General features: G+C 45.4%; 1 protein-coding gene across 1 annotated transcript in view; it reads left to right on the plus strand.

The window, feature by feature from the left end:
• The first annotated feature begins 2,488 nt into the window (after positions 1 to 2,488).
• ETS1 (ETS proto-oncogene 1, transcription factor) overlaps positions 2,489 to 19,158 on the plus strand; it is a 137,187-nt gene continuing 120,517 nt past the window's right edge. Inside the window, exon 1 of the mRNA XM_055133024.1 lies at positions 2,489 to 2,600. Coding sequence (XP_054988999.1) covers positions 2,504 to 2,600 — 97 coding nt within the window. The 5' untranslated portion in view covers positions 2,489 to 2,503. The remainder of the gene's footprint in view (positions 2,601 to 19,158) is intronic.

Below are 19,158 nucleotides of genomic sequence, written 5' to 3' on the forward strand. Positions count from 1 at the left end.
TTCCAGGGGTTGAAACTGGGTCAACCACATGCAAGGCTAACACCCTACTCACTATAGATATCTTGGCCTGAAACTATCGATTCATTTTGATGACTCTTTGAATAGATCCCATTTTTTTGCTCATCCCATTTGATGGGTGGATACTTTAGTCAATTCTATGTCTTGGCCCTTGTGAATAATGTGTGGTATGCAAAGACCAATTTGAGTTCCAAATTTTACTTTTGGGAGGTGTATATTCAGAAGTGACATTCTGAATCGCAGGCAATTCTGTTGAATTCTACCAGGCACCACCATATTCAAGCTTTACCCTTTTGCTTTCTCATCTACTACCTGAATGAGTTCTGACAGCTCTTCAGGCTCAGGGACCCTTGCTTCATTCTGTTTTGATTGGTTTTGCTTTGTTTGGGATAATAGTCATCTGAAAGGTGTCAAGTACTATTTCATTGTGAGTTGAAATTGCATTTCCACGATGACTACTGATGTTGACTATCAATTCATGTGTTTATTGACCCTTTTCATACCTAGGAACAATTGTCTACTTAAGTCTTTTGATCCAAGTTCTAATTGAGATAGTTGGGTTTTTTCCTTAAGGTGTGTGTGTGTGTGTGTGTGTGTGTGTGTTAACACACTTTGTTTTAACTGGGTTTTTGCAAATATTTCCTCCATTCTGTGGGTTACCATTCCACTTTGTTAATCATATCCTTTGGAGTAAAAACATTAAAAGATTTTAGTTATCTTATAGATTAATTTCTTATGAATTTATATCTTATTTTATTTAAAAATGTCTGTGCTTTTGGTATATTATCTGAAAGATTCCTGCCAGCTCCAATGTCCTAAGTCACCCTCCTGTGTTTTCCTTTAAGAACCTTATAGTTTTATTCCTTTTGTTCAGTCTTTGATCCATTAGTTCTTGAATCTGAAGCACAGCTAGGGTTCATTGTCACTTATTTTTTTTTTTTTGCACACAGATAAACATTAAATGCAATTAAAAAAAACATGTAGTTAGGGGGGAAATGTGCTGTTTTAAAGGGTGAGTGATTGTTTGCTAGATCATTTCCAGCAGTGATAGTTCACTTTACAACATCAGATTTCTTGTCTTGACTCTTCAAGACCATGATAGGGAAAAAGGTAGAGCTAAGGCTGGAAACGGTTGCCTAGATAAGCTCTGTGTAGACTACCCCAGACTCCAGAGTTCCCCAATATTTATATTGTATGTACTATTATGGTAAGAATCCAACTAAACTCTCCATTGGGTTTTTAGGTCATCCAGTTGTAATTGTGATTGGTAACACTGAGCGTGGTCATGAATTAAAGAGGGTTTAATCCAACTTTAAGCTCCAAATTTCTGTGGTTCTCTTTCTTAGTTTCCCAAATAGAGAACTGACTGAGACCGTTGGTCGATGTGTCTGTTGTAGTTACAGTGCAATTTATTGTCCTGTTTCCTAGTTCTCTGGCTGGCACAGGCTTCCAGTGAAAGGAAATGGGACCCTTAGCAAGTTCTCTTCCTTTCTCCCAAGTCAAGTGAATGTGCAAAGGCCCAGGGAAGCCCTACAGTCTTGTTTTAATTATGGCACCACCTTCACTCCATGGCTAGCTTCATGCAATGACAGATAATGAGCTTGTCACTCTGACATTAGTGTCAAAGACTTTCCCTGTTGATCATTTGTGTTTTCATTAGAAGGAAAAGGAGCATCACTGTATCACTGTATCACTGCCATCCCGTTGCTCATCGATTTGCTCGAGTGGGCACCAGTAACGTCTCCATTGTGAGACTTGTTGTTACTGCTTTTGGCATATCGAATATGCCACAGGTAGCTTGCCAGGCTCTGCTGTGTGGGCGAGATACTCTCGGTAGCTTGCCAGGCTCTCCAAGAGGGGCGGAGGAATCGAACCCCGGTTGGCCGCATGCAAGGCAAACGCCCTACCTGCTGTGATATTGCTCCAGCCTGGAAAAGGAGCATATCATGGCAAATTCTAACTCATATTCATGACTCAGAGAAAATGGAATCCTTTAAAACTTGGCAATTACTGAATTCTCCACACCCCAAAGGTTTCTATAATAAAAATAGCACTGTGCCTAGAAATCACAACTATACTGTCCATTCTTAGTTGGTTTTCTAAATGTGCGAATGAAAGAATTTCTACCTAGAGAAGCTGGGGAGACAGGACAGGGTTAAGGCTCTTCTCTTGCACTCCCAATCCCAGCACCCCATAGGGGCCCTGAGAACCTTCAGGAGTGACCTCTGAGCACAAAGCCAGGAGCAGTCCTCAGCACTGCTGACTGTGGTTCAGAAAACAACAGGACTTGCAGAGAGATGTTGAATTGAAGGATGGGGCTAAGGGCATGGTTTGGCATCACCTCTGGGAACAGCACTATTCACTTGCCATGTGGATCACAGAGCTTGCTGCCCCGTGGTCGGGCGGGTGCAGCCCAGCCTGTTTCCAGCCTTCCCAGACTTAACCACACCTCCCAATTTAAGGAGGCCGTGCTATTAGGAACATTATGGTCCCTGCATCCTCTTTAGCCACCGAGCAGAGGATTCCCGCAGGTAGTTGGAAAGAGACCACAGTTCCCGCAGGACCATCGCTCCGGCAAAGGCGTAAGTGAGGCAGAAGTAAAGCTCGAGCTTCTGCCTGAAACTCTGCAGTCCATTTTCCTTTCTTTTCCTTTTTTTTTTCTTTACAAAGATCCTGGGAGTTTGGAGTAGATCGTGAGGCACTTTCGGGAGACAAATGAGGTTTCTCTTTCTCTGCCTCCCCCTGTTTCTCATTCATCTGCTAACTCCCAGTGTAAAAGTGAGGTGCTAGGCGCTGCTCAATGGGGTCTGACTCCAAGACTGGAACTCCCCCTTCGCCCTGATTTGTAGCAGCTAAGCCACGCTGGATCGAGACTCCTTCAGATGGCTTGGAAGGGACCTCATGTTTTCTTACTCACACCGGAGCCTTTCCAAAGACAGAAAGAGTCGTTAGCCACAGGGGGGGTCGCCCTTTTCTGTCTGTCACCTCTAGCAGCCTCTGCCTTTACTTCTTTTCTTTCTTTTTCTAAAACGTCTTGCTCTTGCTTCCCTTCTCTTGTTTGCCTAGCAACTCTAAACACTTGCTTTCCCAGGGAGCACACTTTTGAAGGGCTCATTCTGGTCGGTGCAGGTCACCTTGAGTGTATTTCTCCCTGCCTTGGGGCTTGGGGCTTGGGACTGTAGTAAAGTCAAGGGGAGAGGGAAATCTCATGATCAGGGGGCCCTGTCCCCCTTACTCTGCACACCGGGACCTCAACAGCTTTTCTAGTACAGAAAAGCCAGATCCTTGTGGTGGTGGTAGTGGGGAGGAGATTGAGCCCCATACTTCCACACTGAGGTTTCCCAGCCCCATGCAGTTAGTTGTCTGTGAGTGCCCGTTAAGCAGCCAACTGCTGGCAAAGTTACTGCGTGACTTGCAGGCTTTGCTTATCAACCTTTTGGAGAAGTGTTGTTTATTTTTTACAACTTCAAGGCGACTTCTCCTCCTCATTCAAGCCGTTTCTGGGCAGTGAACAGCAAGTGCCCTTTCCTCGGTCAGGACATACGATGCTAAAATGCTGAGAGTCCATGGACAGCAGGGTGGCACTCCCCAAACTGTCACTCTCCTTTTCCTCTCCTCTTCTGAACCCCAGGAGCCAACTCTTGGGCTCCTCCCGGGGTTCTAAGCCTGGTGGGGGGTTGGGGAGGGGGCACTGCTTGGGGGGGGAGGACCCTTGCTCCTTGGGAGGGGCTTCCTTACCTGTTGGCTCCTGAACGGAGGGAAAGGACCCCCCATGAGTTCGAGTCTGCAAAGTGCTTTGAAGATGAAAAGGCCTTTTCATGTGTTGTGCCTTGTCGTTATTAATATTAATATTTGAAGAGGCATGCTGGTTCTAATTGTAAAGCTGCAGCTCCCGTCTTTGCCGGCTCAGGAATGAAAAAACAAACAGGGACGGTCACTCCACAGCCTCTTCCGGACCTGGTTCCGGTCGTGGCTCTGTGAAGGGGGCTGGGGGGTTGGAGTCTGATCACCCTGGAGCACTTTGGTCTCACAGGCTCCTCCCAGAGGCATGCTAGTTGGCAGAAGTGCTAAGAGAGCCTTGGGCACAGGGAAGTCATCCTTCAAGGTCAGCAGTGGCCTCGTGGATGTGGCTGAGAGCGTGGATGGAACCAGTAGTGGATGGAGCCTGGGTAGTCTTGGAGTTTCAATACCAATGGGATGCCATGGGCCTGAGCACTAGATCTGGAGTCTGGAAAAGAAATGTACTTACAGGGTCTGTGTTATTAAGAGTTATGTAGCACGAGGGTGTATTTATTATTATTATTATTATTACTATTATAATAGTATATAATAATAATAATTATTATTATATACTATTATAGTATAATTACTATACTACTATTAGTAATATATATTACTAATATATTATTACTATTATTACTAATAATTTTACTATAAAATTATTAAAATTATTAATTTTAACTGGAGCAATAGCACAGTAGGTAGAGCATTTGCCTTGCACGCGGCTGACCTGGGATCGATTCCTATGTCCCTCTCAGAGCCCAGCAAGCTACCAAGAGTATCCCGCCCGCACAGCAGAGCCTGGCAAGCTACCCGTGGCATATTTGATATGCCAAAAACAGTAACAACAAGTCTCACAATGGAGATGTTCCTGGTGCCTGATTGAGCAAATCGATGACAGTGCTCCAGTGCTCCAGTACTATTTTTATTAATTTATTTGTATTTGATTTCTATTTGGTGCTGGGGATGGAACCCAGGGCCTTAAGTCTGTCAGTCAAGTGTTCACTCCCTGAGCTATTATTATTATCATTACCACCCCATGAGCATTCTTATTCTTCTTTTCCATCTCTAAAATGGGTGGCAGGCCACCTATTTCACCCAGGAGAGGACAGAAGTCACCAACACAGAATTTGAAAGGCTGAGGAAGTAGATAAGGGTTGGGGGGGGTCCTCTGAAGGAGCCTTGTGGCAGACTGAGGGGCTAGGGGGCCCTAAGGGTGGGGAGCAAACAGCATGTGCTATGGCATGTACTGCCACTGTTCCCCTGGACAGGGCACAGCTCAGCAAGGGCCCCGTGTCTTACTGATGGTACAAGCGCTTCTCTAACCCCATGTTTGTTAGTTCTTTAATTGTGCAGGGAGGTCTCCCAAGCAGGGCTCAGAAGATCTGGCTAGGGGCTCCACTCCCTGAATACTTAGCCCCCTCCTCTTCAGTACTCAGCCTTGTAATGCCGGGGGATATTCTATTCCAGAGATCAGACTTGGGTTCTTCCACATACCAGGCCCACATCCCTGGCCCCTGAACAATTCCCCAGCTCCTTGCTACTTCCTGACTTAGTTCTTGGTGGCCAGATCTGCTTCTCCAGAAAGTCTCTTTTTCAAACCACCACCAAAATGACTCTTTCTCCCTCGGACTGCAGAAGGAAAGAGACTTGGTATCCTTTTCTCCTCCACCTCCCACCCGCCACCGTCATCTTTCTCTCTTCTCTATGGACATTAGGAAGCAATTAATATTTGAGCAGAATCAACGGAAATTAAGGAGCAGTTAGTATTTCAGCAGAATCAATGCTGTGGTGCATTTATCGGGTGCATTAGTTGCATAAATGAAACTGAGTGGCATTTGGGACACATTTTTTGAGTTTCATCCATGCTGGGGAAACTTAGCTCTGAGGACCGCTCACTTCTTCCTTCTTCCTCTCCTTTGCCCCTATTCCATTGACTAGCTAATGTTAGAGAACACAGCCATTCACTCTGCCTCTGGACATAGTTCCTGCCTTTCTCCAGAGGAAGGATTAGAACTCGAGTGCTTAATGAATGTCTCCTAGTTTCCAGGGCCTGGCTAGGAGCTCGGGATAGGCACGGCATTTAATCTACCATCAAGTCCTAGAGGTGGGTGCCTTGCTATTTGCCTTCAACCACAGGACCCTGGGGTCCCAGATTATGGCCTGTGTATGGTAGGGACAGGTTAGAGTCTTGGACACATGAATCCAGAGCCTGGGTTTGGACTGGAAATCTCACAGGAAATCCCTTAGTAGCTTGAGACTCTTAGACAAATAGAGGCTGGATTTTTCTGCTTATTCTGATGATTTGCTTATCTGCAAGAATACTGTGTATTTGTCCTCCCCCACACTCTGAAATAAGTTTATTCATTGTTAGGAAACTGCTGACATTGACTTCTAGTTTGGTCTAGTAAATCTCTCCCTCCAAACCTCTTGGGGCAGATACTCGCTGAATCTCCAGTCTGTACCTACTTTACATTGGTGCCATGTCAACAGAGGGGTGGAGGGATACGTTCAACACTAGTGTTGCATGAGGATTGCTTATTTTAGAAGTCAAGATGGGATCTGCAAGGAGGTTAATATTAAAAGACAATCTGCTTTGTTAATGAAGTGAAGCCATTACTTTGGGTGTGAGGTAGGGGTTGGATCGATGGGGACAGCTGTGTCCAGAAGCTGCAGGAAAACACATTCTGGCTTTTTTTTTTTTTGCTTTATTTTGTTCTGTTTTGTTTTTTACTTTTTGTTTTTTACTGTTTTTACTTTTGGGTCACACTCAGAGATTCTCTGGAGTTACTCCTGGCTCTGCACTCAGAAATTACTCCTGTCGGTGCTAGGGAGATCTTATGGGATGCCGGGGATTGAACTGGGTCTGCCGCATGCAAGGCAAACACCCTACCCACTGTTCTATCACTTCAGCCCCAGGAAAGTACATTCTTTATTTATTTATTTATTTATTTTATTAATAGTTTATTTTTAATTAGTGAGTCAACGTGAGGGTACAGTTACAGATTTATACATTTCTGTGCTCATGTTTCCCCCATGGAAAGTACATTCTTGATCAATTCCTTCTCCTAGAAGAAGGAGATTCCATATTCTGGATGACCAAGTGACGTTCTTGTCTAGGGAGCTTATCGGATAGAGTTTGGAGGAGGCACTTGAATGGAAGTCAAACTCAGAGGGCAGGTGCCAATATTTTCAGCAGGGAGAAATAAAATCTCTACATTTTCCCAGAACCTTGCCAAGGCAGAAAAATAAACAAAAGATCTCCTTGGATCTAAATATATTTTTGAATGTAAATTTTAAAAAACATTTTGCTCTGAAATCGTCTCCGATGCATGGAATATTGCAAATGGTGAAAATATAACTGGAGAGTAGCTCAGGGGCTGAGCACTTGCCTTGCACTGCAGAAAAAGAAATAAACTCTAAGACATAATGGGGAAAAGCAGAACATGCATTATTCTCCTTAGCCACCGTTGGGATCTCCCACAGATTCTTCATTCTGAAGGAGTCCTGGTGGTGGGGAGGAAGAGGTGAGGCCAGCTTCTTGACTGCAGAATCTGATCGCTAAAATCTGAGCTTTAGGACAAGAACAGAAGACGGATGGGATGTGCTTTTCATCTGGTCCTTGACCTGAGGGGCCTGCACGCTCCTTCTGGCTGGGCTGCACATGCAGATAAAAAGTCAAACTTCTGCTCAGTGTATAGCTCTGGTGTCTTTTGGTCTCTCCTTGTGTGGTTCTGCCGCCCTGTGACAGTCGTCCTGTTATAATCGCTAGTGAGTTTAGCCAAGCCAATGCGGACACTGCCTTTCACACGAAGTTGGAGCTCTCTGAGGAGCAGCCTGAGGATTCTGTCGGAAACACAGAGCGTCTGGCAGCCCCCGGAACTGCTGGCTCAGGCTCTGCCCTGTGGCATGATTCCCAAGTGATTCCTTTGCTGTTGGGGAAGCACCCAGCTAAACAACAGCAAAAACAAAACAAAGTGTACTCCCAACAAGCAACAACTCCTGCAATATTTTCTGTAGCAGCTTTTTCCTTCCTTTTATGTTAATCTTGTCGCCTATTATTCAGTCAAGATGGACATCTATATCCAAACCCAAAAGATGTTGGTTTACCTCAGAAACTGATGGAGTTCTCCCTTTGTGAGTTTGCTTCCCATTAAAAATAATGCTTGCTTATTTTTTTAGGCATAACAGTGATATAAAGGGCCTCCACTCAACAGAAATTATAGCTTTTTTTCCCCCTTGTAAAATTATTTTATCAATTTATTTATTTTTGGCTTTTTTGGGTCATGCCTGGGAATACTTGGGGATCATTCCTGATTTTGCACTCAGGAATTACTCATGGCAGTGCTCAGAGACCATATGGGATGCCTGGGATGGAACCCAGGTTGGCTGCATGCAAGGCAAATACTCTAGCTGCTGTGCAATCTCTTCAACCCCTCCCTTCTGTGAAATTCTTGACTAGTGATGCTCAATCTGAGATTAGGGAAGGGAATCCATTTCTGATGATTTAAATAACAGCCTTTTAGAGAAAGATAAGAAATTTAGACCATCTAGGTCCTAGCTTGAGTATCTAAATAAATATCTTCTGCCACTTTGATCAGTCAAAAATAACAATAAAAATGCTGGCTACTATTTGTGTATGGTAAGTAATGCCAGATTGTTATTAGCACTATCATTAGACATACTAGTGAATATTGTTCCTTGACCATTTGTGTAAAGTACTCTGCTGAGCACTTTCACTCGATAGGATCTCATCAGCAATCCTAGAATGGTTTATGTGATGATCTCCATATTCCAGTTGAGGAACCAAATTGAGGGCTTAAGAACTTGCCCTGTGGGCATCCAGTAAGAATGGTACTCCAAGCTCACCCAACTTCCGGACTCCAGAGCTACCTACCCATCTGCTAAACACTACTTTCTTGGGCTCAGTTTATTGAAATTTTTTATACTGGTAGACTAGATGAGTGGTTTTGCAACCCCCCCCAAGTCATGTAAGTTACAATCTCTCTCCTGATAGAAGAATGTTGGCAAGCTGTTCAGCATTATACGGAGAAATGGGAACCTTCCAATTTGGGCCATCAAATAAATGAAACTCCACCATGAAAATCACAATCAGACATAGTCCCAGAAGTTGCCTGCTGGATTGGAAAGATCTAAGGCAGCTGCTGTCCTTTCATTCCAATTGAAAAGGGTCTCATTAAAGGGCTCCTGCTCCCTGTCATTGTTCTCCCAATCTCTCTCTCTCTCCTCACAGTTTTATTGAATGCTTCTTAAGAGCCTAAACCATATCTAAATTCTAGATTACATCTAACAGACCTCCTCACACAGAGTTGAAAAGTCATTATTTAAAAACTCTACCCCCCTTAGGGATTTCTCTGATTGCAGCTATTGGGTTAGAGTTGACATATTTGGCTTTGCAGCCCGTCTTTGTTTGGGTCTGACTTGGCATAAAAAATCTATGAACTCCACTACCTCCCTCCTTGTAAAGTGCACATAACATCATTCATCCAGCTATCTCTTGTTTCTAGCATCTTGGTGAAATAAAAATACACACAAAACACCCTAATGTATTTATTTAATTATGTATGGGGTGCCATGGGGTTCCCAGTACTGCAGGACATTTGTTTGTTTAGTTGTTTGGTTTGGGGGGCACATCCAACGGTGCTCAGGGTTTACTCCTGACTCTGTGCTCAGGGATCACTCCTGACAGTGCTTGGGGGGACCATATGCAGTGCTGGGGATTGAATCTGGGTTGGCTGCATGCAGGGCAAACACCCTATCCATTGTACTATGGACCCTGCAGGACATCTGAAGGTCAGCTGTTACCATTCACTGAATTCCACAGACAAGCACTGGAAGATAAGGCTGTGACCACATTCCCAGTAGGATGGTTTATTGGCAGTTATAGGCCACAGGCACTGGGCACCAAAAATTCCTGGACATCGAGGGGCAGGCTGAGCCCCCTGTGCTTACGAGAGTCAGTAGCATGGGGGACTTCATTCCAATGTTCTTCCAGTCGTGGACACTATGGGACTTATTTCCATGAAGAGAAAACTTAATGGGAGGCACTCTCTCTCCTGATGGTTACAGCACAGTCAGATAATGTCACCTCTGCGTCTCTCTGTTCAAGAAACACAAATGAGTGACTTCTTGAGGAAGGACAGAACAACGCACTCTTGTAAATGCTGAAACAAGTCCACTTTAGTATTCCGAGTCAGATTAGTCCATCACCTTACTTCACACAGCCCCTGAAAGTGTTTTGCTTCATTAGGAAAGGGGATCCTTTCAAGTTTTCTATTGGAGTAAGGATTGAGGAGCTGATTTCCTTGTTGTTGGAGAAAAGCAGGACTTGAATATTAAGGCTATTATAAGAGGTTGATTTGCATAATCAGTAAAAGAACTGGTGAATTTAGTGTGAGATGGGGGAAGTCACTAGTCCGTAAATCAGAACCTCACCTTCGTCCTTAGTTCGTGGTGGCTACTTGAGATAAGAAGGGATGTTTATTCCTGTCATGTTGGCAACTCAGACAAGAAAAGTCAGGTTCTTAGAGATAAGCAGTCAGAGAAAGCATCCTGAGTTTCTCTACCCACATTTTGCCTTTGCTTATTCTAGCTACAAAGATTCCTTAGGAGAGCAAATTGCGCCACGTAAATATGCTTATCTTAAAATTTTTGAAAAAACTGAATTTGGTGGCTTAGTTAAGTTAGCTGCCAGAACAGGGAAAGGAGTGACAAAACGGACTGAAAAATACAAACTAAACTCTCATAAGAATTAGGAAGAAGTAATGAAAGAGATGAGACAACAAAGGTATCTATCTGGTACAACTCCAGATTTCAAGGAAAATACACTTCTTGTAGTGAGTACAGAGGAAGTCTCACTTCAGAGGAAGCTGCCTCTCCACCCCCACCCAATTCTATTTTTTTGCTTGTTTGTTTGTTTTTGGTCCACACCCAGCAGTGCTCAGAGCTAATAAATTCCTGGCTCAAGGATCACACTGAGTGGTACTGGGGACCATATATAATACTGAGGATTTAATGCAAGTGCCTTAACCCCTGTACTATTTCTCTGACCTCCTCCTTTCTTTTTCATATCAATGAGATCTACATGTTCTTGGATATTCTTGGGCACCAAGATATAGTTCTTGGACATATTAACTGTTTCATGTTCAAGTTTCTTCTCTCATTCCATCAATGCATGGGTAGCCTGTCTACTATCTAGAAGGATACCGCCCTGGCTCTCAAGCCATTCATGACTCTGAGCAGAATGACCCATACACCAAGAAATACTGTGGACCTTGTACTATAGAGAAGGAGGAGAACTTTCCCCTGATCACTCTGGGCTCTTCCGGGGCTTGTTGAATCATCAAATGAATGGTCACACAGGTTATTAAGAGAAAAGAAAATGTAGTGGCATATATATGGGAGAGTGACATAAATGTGGAGTCCAAGGTCAGTGAGGGGAGATAAGAGTATGTCTGCATCTTGATTTAAGGAATGGCATAGAGTTGGGTTCTAGGAGTGAGAGAGAGAGGGGCTGTTATGCTGCAGAGGGAATTCTGGAATTTGACACTAGATATAGATTTTTGCATTTTGACATTTCTCCAAAGGCAAAGCCCTGATTACTGACCCTGATGGTTCTTCTCATGAGCTTGCAGGCCCTGACTGACCTCAGCTTTAAATAGTCCCCATGCTACGGAGACTGAACTTCGGGAGGTCGAGTAGAACATCTGAGAAACAACATCTCCTTTCATGTTAGAAAGAATCCTGTGCTAGCAAAATTAGGAGCCAAGAAGGTTCAAAGAAACCTTCCTGAAAAATGGACCCAATGTAGCATTTGGAGAGACGGAAACTCCTGCAGGTGAAGGATGTGGCCTTGTAAGAGGTGGAACTACTTCCTTTGATTTGGCAAAGGCACTGTTTGCTCCCTTGAAATGGCTGGTCCTTTAAGAATACGCATGCTTTTTCTTGGGCGAGAGAGATAGTACAGTGGTTAAAGTACGTGCATTGCACTTGACTGTCACAGGTGCAATCCTCAGTACCAATTATGTTCCCCTGAGATCTGCCAGGAGTAAGCCTTAAGCACTGCCAGGTGTGGCCCCAAAGCCAAACCAAACCAAAAGCAAATACTTTTACTTCTGTTATCAAGATCAAATGCATCTCCTTTTTATATCTACTGGTAGGAACCTTAAGTTATTGATATTAGGAGAAGAAGTATTTGCAAATCTATTCAATATTTTGCATCATTTTTGAAAGGGGGGAAACTAGGAACTAAGCTTTGTTGCCTACATGGCTGACATGGCTTTATCATACACTTGCAGTCTGTTCAGCCTTTATACTCAGTTTATGTGTTAGTTTTTTATTTCTTATCTCAGGTCAAAGATTAGTGTGTAAGGTCAAATTTAAAACCTAATAGCCTGGACTTGGGAGAAAGCTCAGAGGGCTGGAGCTTACGCTGGGCTTACCTTGGGTTTGATCTTTTCCACCCCTACCCTCAGCATCCCCAAGCATAGCCCTCTTGGATCCAGGTATCCCCAGGTCCAAACGCTGAGCCATCAGTGTCACACAGTCAGACTTAGTCTCTCTGGAGTAACTCCTCCCCAAACCCCTACAATGTCCATGTGGTTTGCAGTGTGATTGTGGCTTCTCCATCAATGAGCATTCGAATATAGGATGCATACATCCTCTGTCTCAACATCAGCACTTGAAGGCATTTAAGAAGATGCATATTTCAGGAACCTTCATCATGTCAAGGAATTTGGGGACTAATTGCACAATCATCAGAGGATCATTAAGAAAAGCATTGTGCCAGGGCTAGAGAGAGAGTACACTTGCCTTGCATGCACCTGGCCTGGGTTTGATCTCTGGCGTCTCATATGGTCCCCTGAACACGGCCATGAGTAATCCCTGAGTTCCGAGCCAGATGTAACCTCTGAGCATTGCGGTATGACCCAAACACTCAAAAACAAAAACAAAACAACAATAACAATAAAAAAAAACAGAAAAGAAAAGCATCACATCTAAGGACAATTAAAAAAAACAAACCCAGCCCCCCAAAGAAATAAAACTTGGCAGTTGTAAACCACAGCGCATCAGGTTATATTGTTGCCATAGAAAATGCCCCCGGCATTGTGCCAGTGACTATGGCAGGTGACAAAGAAGCCTGTCTTCCTTCTGGGCCTCACTCTGCAGCCCCCTGGAGGGTCCTGCTGAGCCGGTCAGCCCATGGATCCCATGGCCTTCAGACAGCATCTTCAGAAACAGCTTCTCTCTGGCAGCCAGAGCTCCCTCTAGGGTACACAGAAATCTCCTCTTCTCACCCACTCTGTCATCTTTTTTTTTGTCTTAACTTGGGGGCCACATCCAGTGGTGCTCAGGGACTACTTCTGATGATTTGGTATCACTTCTCATGGTGTTTAAGAGACCCTAAAATATAACTAGTTCTTCTGTAGACAAAACATTCTAGAGGGGTCGGAAAGACAGCACAGGGGGTCAGCTGCTTGCTTCTCATGTGGCTGACCTGGGTTTGATCCCCAGAACCACCTATGGTTCCCTGAGCTCTGCCAAGAGTGATCCTGACACAGAGCCAGGAGGAAGCCCTGAGCACAACTGCTGTGCTTGAATCTTCTGCACTATGCCCTCATCCCTTAGACAAACTTTTCTGCCTTCTTTGCAAATCACTCATTTTTGTGGTGTTTTGTTTCGGTTTGAGGGGTGGCACCTGGCAGTGCTCGGAGCTCACTCCTAGTTCTGCACTCAGAGAAAATCTCTCCTGGTGTTGCTCAAGGGACCATTTGCTGTGTTCAGTATTCAAACTACTATCTCTCTGGCCCCAAATTGCTTATTTTTGATCCTGGAAATTTGGGAGAGTGATGACAGAGAAGCATGGGAGGAGCAGGGGTCAGACACTCTGTAGAAGGTCTCTTTGTGACCTGCTGTCGAAGTCTCTGAACCTTTCTGCTCCTGTGGGCAAACAGGGGCAGTTTGTGGGGCTGTAGACATGTGCTCCTATAAGTAATGACTTTTATGCCATCTGCCCATAAGCCTTTCCCTAACCCGAGGGAAAGGAGGAATCTTGGCTGTACAGGGCTTACATTCTATTACCACTATATTATATCTGGGACAATGGGCACATTGCTTATGCAGAGTGGTAGGAAAAGGCTTCTTTGATAAGTTAAATGGTAACATTAAATAGCAAATAAAGGGACTCAGATCTCACTTAGAATACAAGCTCATATAAACCTCTTATTTCAAATGGATCCTTAGTCAAAGATTCAACTTTGTAGCTCTCCATCCAAAAAAAAAAAATCAATGTCTTCCCCTCTGATATTCCACCTACACTTTTACTTGTGAGATTCCAACCTTGTTAAAAAATAAATTCATTCATGGGGCTGGAGAGATAGCACAGCGGGTAGGGCGTTTGCCTTGCACGCGGCCGACCCGGGTTCAAATCCCAGCATCCCATATGGTCCCCTGAGCACGGCCAGGGGTAATTCCTGAGTGCAGAGCCAGGAGTAACCCCTGTGCATCACCAGGTGTGACCCAAAAAAAGCAAAAAAAAAATAAATAAATTCATTCATTCATTGATTTTAAAAAGCCCAAATGCTGCCCCACATGCAGCTGACCTGGATTCATCTTCAGCAGCCCGTATGGTCTCCTGCGCCCCACCAGGAGTGGTTCCTGCATCTAGAGTCAGGAGTTAGTCCTGAGCACCAGCAAGTGTGGCTCAAAATCCAAGCAAAGTCCCAATTGCTCTTCTACCCATGTGATGTCTTAAATTATAGAGATAAAAATGCAAAATGCATGGCATACTTACCCACCAAACACAAAAATATTAATTTGAAAAGATACATGTACACTTACGTTCATTGGGACAATAACCAGGATATGGAAGAAACCCAGATGTCCAACAACAGTTGAACGGGTCAGGTAGTTTCTCTCTGCACAGTGGAATACTCTGCAGCCACTATAAAAGTAAAGTCATGCAGTTTGCAGTTTGCAGGGTGGAACTGGCGAGTATCATGCTGAGTGTAATAAATAATCAAGAGGCAGGAAGACAAATATAGGATGATCAAACTCATGTGTGGCATGGAGAGAAACAAATCAAGGTGTGGACAATACTGATCAATAACACATATCAGATAGTGGAATATAGACTTCAGAGTGCCAGGTTTGGGAGGAGAGGAGGGAAGGTGGACAAATAAGTTTCCGGGAAGTAACATGGGAACAAAGACGGAGGTTCTGGGGGAATAGGGGTGATGCTAAGGCAGTACCAGTCTGCATGATAAACCATAAGCAGCAATCACCAAATAATGGGGGGAGGGTTGGGGGAAAGGAACTTTAGGTTGGAGGTGACACAGGGATGCAGGCAGTTATGGGCTTGTGGTGGGGGTGCAGATGACTTTGAACATCAATACCAGAAAGGTGAGCACTATTATAGCCATGTTGCCTAAATGATAACAATATAAAAGCATATTTTTTAAGGCACAGAACCCACTTTCCAGGAGCTCCAGTGCTAGTGGTAGAGGTTATTGTCTGCCCTGTGTGGGCCAGAGAAGGGGCCGGCAGGTCCTGGAGGGGGCAAGGCTGCATTAGGAAGGGCTCTGGTAGCGAAGCTTTCTGAGATGAACCTCAACACTCGAGAAAGGGGTTCACTTGGAGGAGGTGGAGCAACATTTCTGTCACATGTCTATCAGCAGTCACAGAGACGACACCCATTGGGGGGCCTGGGGGTGGGTGCAGGGGAGCCAGGGGGACCCTGATTCTGGAGACCACCCCGGGACTGGGAGCGTCCTCAGCCATGAGCGTTCTGCTTCTGCTCTGTCCGTTCCGTTTAAGAAACGTGGGGACTGAGGGCGTTGCTCAGACCCTTTGCCTTGCAAGCATGAGACCCTGGGTTGGAGCCTTGGCACCATCTAAAAAGAAAAAGCGAGAGGGAAGAAGCCTGAGTCAGCTCTTCTGGATTCCCCCTTACCAATGTCACCTTTCTGTGACCTGTCAGCGGCCTGGCCTGCGAGGTTTAGCAACTCAATCTGAAATCGCCCTGTGGTCCCGTGGTACGGGAAGAATCCGGGTCGGTATCGTTTGAGAGGAACTTGCTTGGACAATAAGCCAAAGAAAAGAGGGACCATCCCGGCTCTCCTCCTGCTCTCTCGCTGCTTCTGACGTCTGCAGCAGCTGTTCCGTGTCCTAATCGACAAGGGGGAAACGGGTTTTGTTTTACTGGTGTTTTTTTTTTTTTTTGTGCTCCAAGAAAGAATAAGGCGGCAATCCATTTTTGTCCCTCAGTTATTTCCTGAGATGAGAGCGAGCCCTTGGGAGGCCGGGCAACTCCCTCTTTCCAGCTTCCTCCCTGGGTGAAGGGCACTGCCTGGAGATGCTGAGGGCGCTCAGCCCTCCCCAAAGCAAAGCAGTCTCTGGGCGGGCAGCCTCCCACCTCCCCTGAGCAGACAGGGAGACAAAGCTGATTTCCACAGGCTCTTTTCTCCCTTCTACAGTGTATCATAATGAAGAGGAGGAGGGTTTGACAGCAGATGGAGACGCTCAGAGCCTTGGAGCTGGGCTGAAGGATGGCAATTCCCAACGTCTTCCTCCTACCCAACTCTAAGTTAAATCAAACTTCAGAAGGGACGAGTCCTCTTCGGCCATTTGGCTAGTTTAGGGCTGGCTCCGAGGGCCCCGTGAACATACCTCACACCCTCTGAATTCCTGATTTCTTCTCCCCCACGCAGGGCAGGGAGGAAGCTCTCTGTTTTCTCTCCACAAGGTTGGAAGTGCAAGTGCACCGTCCAATAAGGCCTGTTCCCATCAGGCGGATGGCATTGATGGTTGTCGGATAAGCAGCGAGATTCCCGAACAAGGATCTGGGGTTCCCGGTGGGGCTCCTGTGCCCATCACAGATCCCAGGGATGGGCAGACACCCGGAATTGTTGCCTGAGTGGGCATGCTGTTTTCACCAAGGTGACCTTCAGCATTTGTAAGGACTGAGTGAGGCCTAGACTGTGATGACTCAGAGACTCCGGGGTTTTGCAGGCGGAAAGCAGAGGATGCAGCTCTTGTTTTTTCCTGGAGACAGTACTCAGAGGTCTAGGGCTCCCTGCAGGGGACCCCACCATTACCCCCCATGAAAACCATCCTGATTCCATGGGGGTCTTATGGCATGTCCCTGTGCTAGCCTGGAAGTCTCATTCTTGTGCTGAGGGAGGATTTATTAGGACTTCAAAAATGTGATTTCAAGATGAGAAGTGAGGAAAGCCTTGGGGGGATGTGAACACGGCACTCCCATCCCACAATGCTGTGTGCTGGCAGGGCAGGACCAGGCCCTCTCCCCGGCCCTTGTCTCCTGGTTGACATTCAGTGTTGAGTGCAGAGCTTCATAGAGGGAACTGCTCGTGCCTGTGATGGTCTCATCTGAGGTGGGCCTCAGGGGCTGCACGACCATGCCCTGCTCTTCCCTGCCCTCCAACTTTGCGTTCTCGGGGGACCACACTCCTGCAATGGAGATCCATGTCCTGAAATGCTAGAGGACCAGATCTTGTGGCTTCAGGACTCACTTTTAAAAATTTTAGATGGAAAATTTAGTAGTGCTTCATGGGGAGAGATATGAACTTTGCCTTGCTTATGAAAGATCAGGGTTTGATCCCCACATCCTGGATGATCCCCTGAGCCCTCCCAGGAGTAATTTCTGAGTGCAGAGCCAGGAGTAAATCCTGAGCACCACTGGGTATGGCCCCAAATCCCAAATAAAGAAATAAAAAAATAAAAGCTCTTTTATTTAGTTTTATGCCACTTGGGGGAGAAAAGACCTCCAGAAGGTAAAGCGTGAGTGGCAATCAGTCCCCACAGCCCACGGTCCTTTATGTCTTCAGAGACATAGAGCTCGCTCTCAACCCAAAGACACGCCCATCAGCATGTCCTGTCCCCGCATTCTTGGACCGTAGGACTTGAGGACATCTCTCATGACAGAGGACTTGCTCAGAGGCTCTGATGCTGAATCCACATCAGCACCTTTTGAAACCATAAACGGAACCAAAGACTCTCTCAATGTTTCTTAAAAGGTATCAGCAATTTAAATTTTTGCAGGAATGAAAAAAGGACAAATAGAAAATGGAAAGCAATGAAGTTGAAGCTAAAGCACATACTTCTTTCTTCCTTTCTTTCTCTCTTTAACTTTCTTTTCCCCCTTTCCCTCTTCCTTCCTTTCTACGTTTCTTTCTTTCTCTCTTTCTTTCTTCCTTTCTCTCCCTCCCTCCCTACTATTTTTTTCCTTCAGAAAAAGATCACTCCACAATGCCTTCCCCTAATTGCTTCAGCGGCCATCCCTGCAAGATGCCATATCCTCCACTTTGGGAAACACTGATAGCATGCATTGAATTTATGAGTGCATGAACTAGGGGCCAGAGTGATAGTATAGTGGGTAGGGCACTTTACTTGCATGTGGCTGACCTAGGTTTGATCCCCAGCATCTCAAATGGTCCCCTGAGGACCACTAGGAGTGATTCCTGAGTGCAGAGCTAGGAGTAACTCCTGGGTGTGGCTCCAAAACAAAAAAAAAAGTGGGGGAGGAGGAAAGCACTTTAGAAAGCATTGTGATCAACAGGGATGTTTGTTATATAAATGATTTTCCTGTGCAGATGACTCACTGGAAAACCCTCCAGCCAGAACCTTCCCCACGACACCTTAGATCCATCCCCAACTCAACCAAATGCCAAGGCCTCTTTTTAAAATTTTTAAATATTTTTATAAAGTTTTTCACAATAATTGATTACATTCAATATTTCAATACCAATCCCACCACCATTACACCTTCTCACCACCATAATTTTGAGTTTTCCCACCACCACTCAAGCCTGCCCAATAGGCAAATGCTAGATAATTTATTTTGTATTGCTTGCTATGAATAGCATGAGATGTTGTGCAGCCGCTTTTGCTCCTGGAATTCTAAATTTTAATAATTGGGGTCCGGAGAAATCTCTGAGTCAGCTAATTAGTTCTGAGATTCATTTGTGAGTCTCTGGATCATGGCCATTAATGCACTTAAATGGTACCTGGAGGCAGTTTGTGGGTGTTGGCAGCTAGGACCCCAAGGGGAAGGGAGGTGGGAAGGAGTGGCCTGTCCCTGGTCCCTTGAGGTCTGGAGTTTGCAGCCACTGGTCCCACGTACCTGGGTGTTTCAGTGTTCTGGAGGCTTGAGGCTGCTTGGATTCATTTGGGGCAGGTGGAGGGATGACACCTGTTCCCATCTGAGGCTCCCAGTGAAGTCAGCCTGGTCCAGGGACATCTCTGGGTGAGCCGCTCAGTTCTGAGATTCATTTGTGAGTCTGAAGGCCATGCTTCTTTTATAGTTGCCCACCCAGAAATGGA

The sequence above is a fragment of the Sorex araneus genome, chromosome 3 (assembly GCF_027595985.1).
Source record: "Sorex araneus isolate mSorAra2 chromosome 3, mSorAra2.pri, whole genome shotgun sequence".
Taxonomy (NCBI): Eukaryota; Metazoa; Chordata; class Mammalia; order Eulipotyphla; family Soricidae; genus Sorex; species Sorex araneus.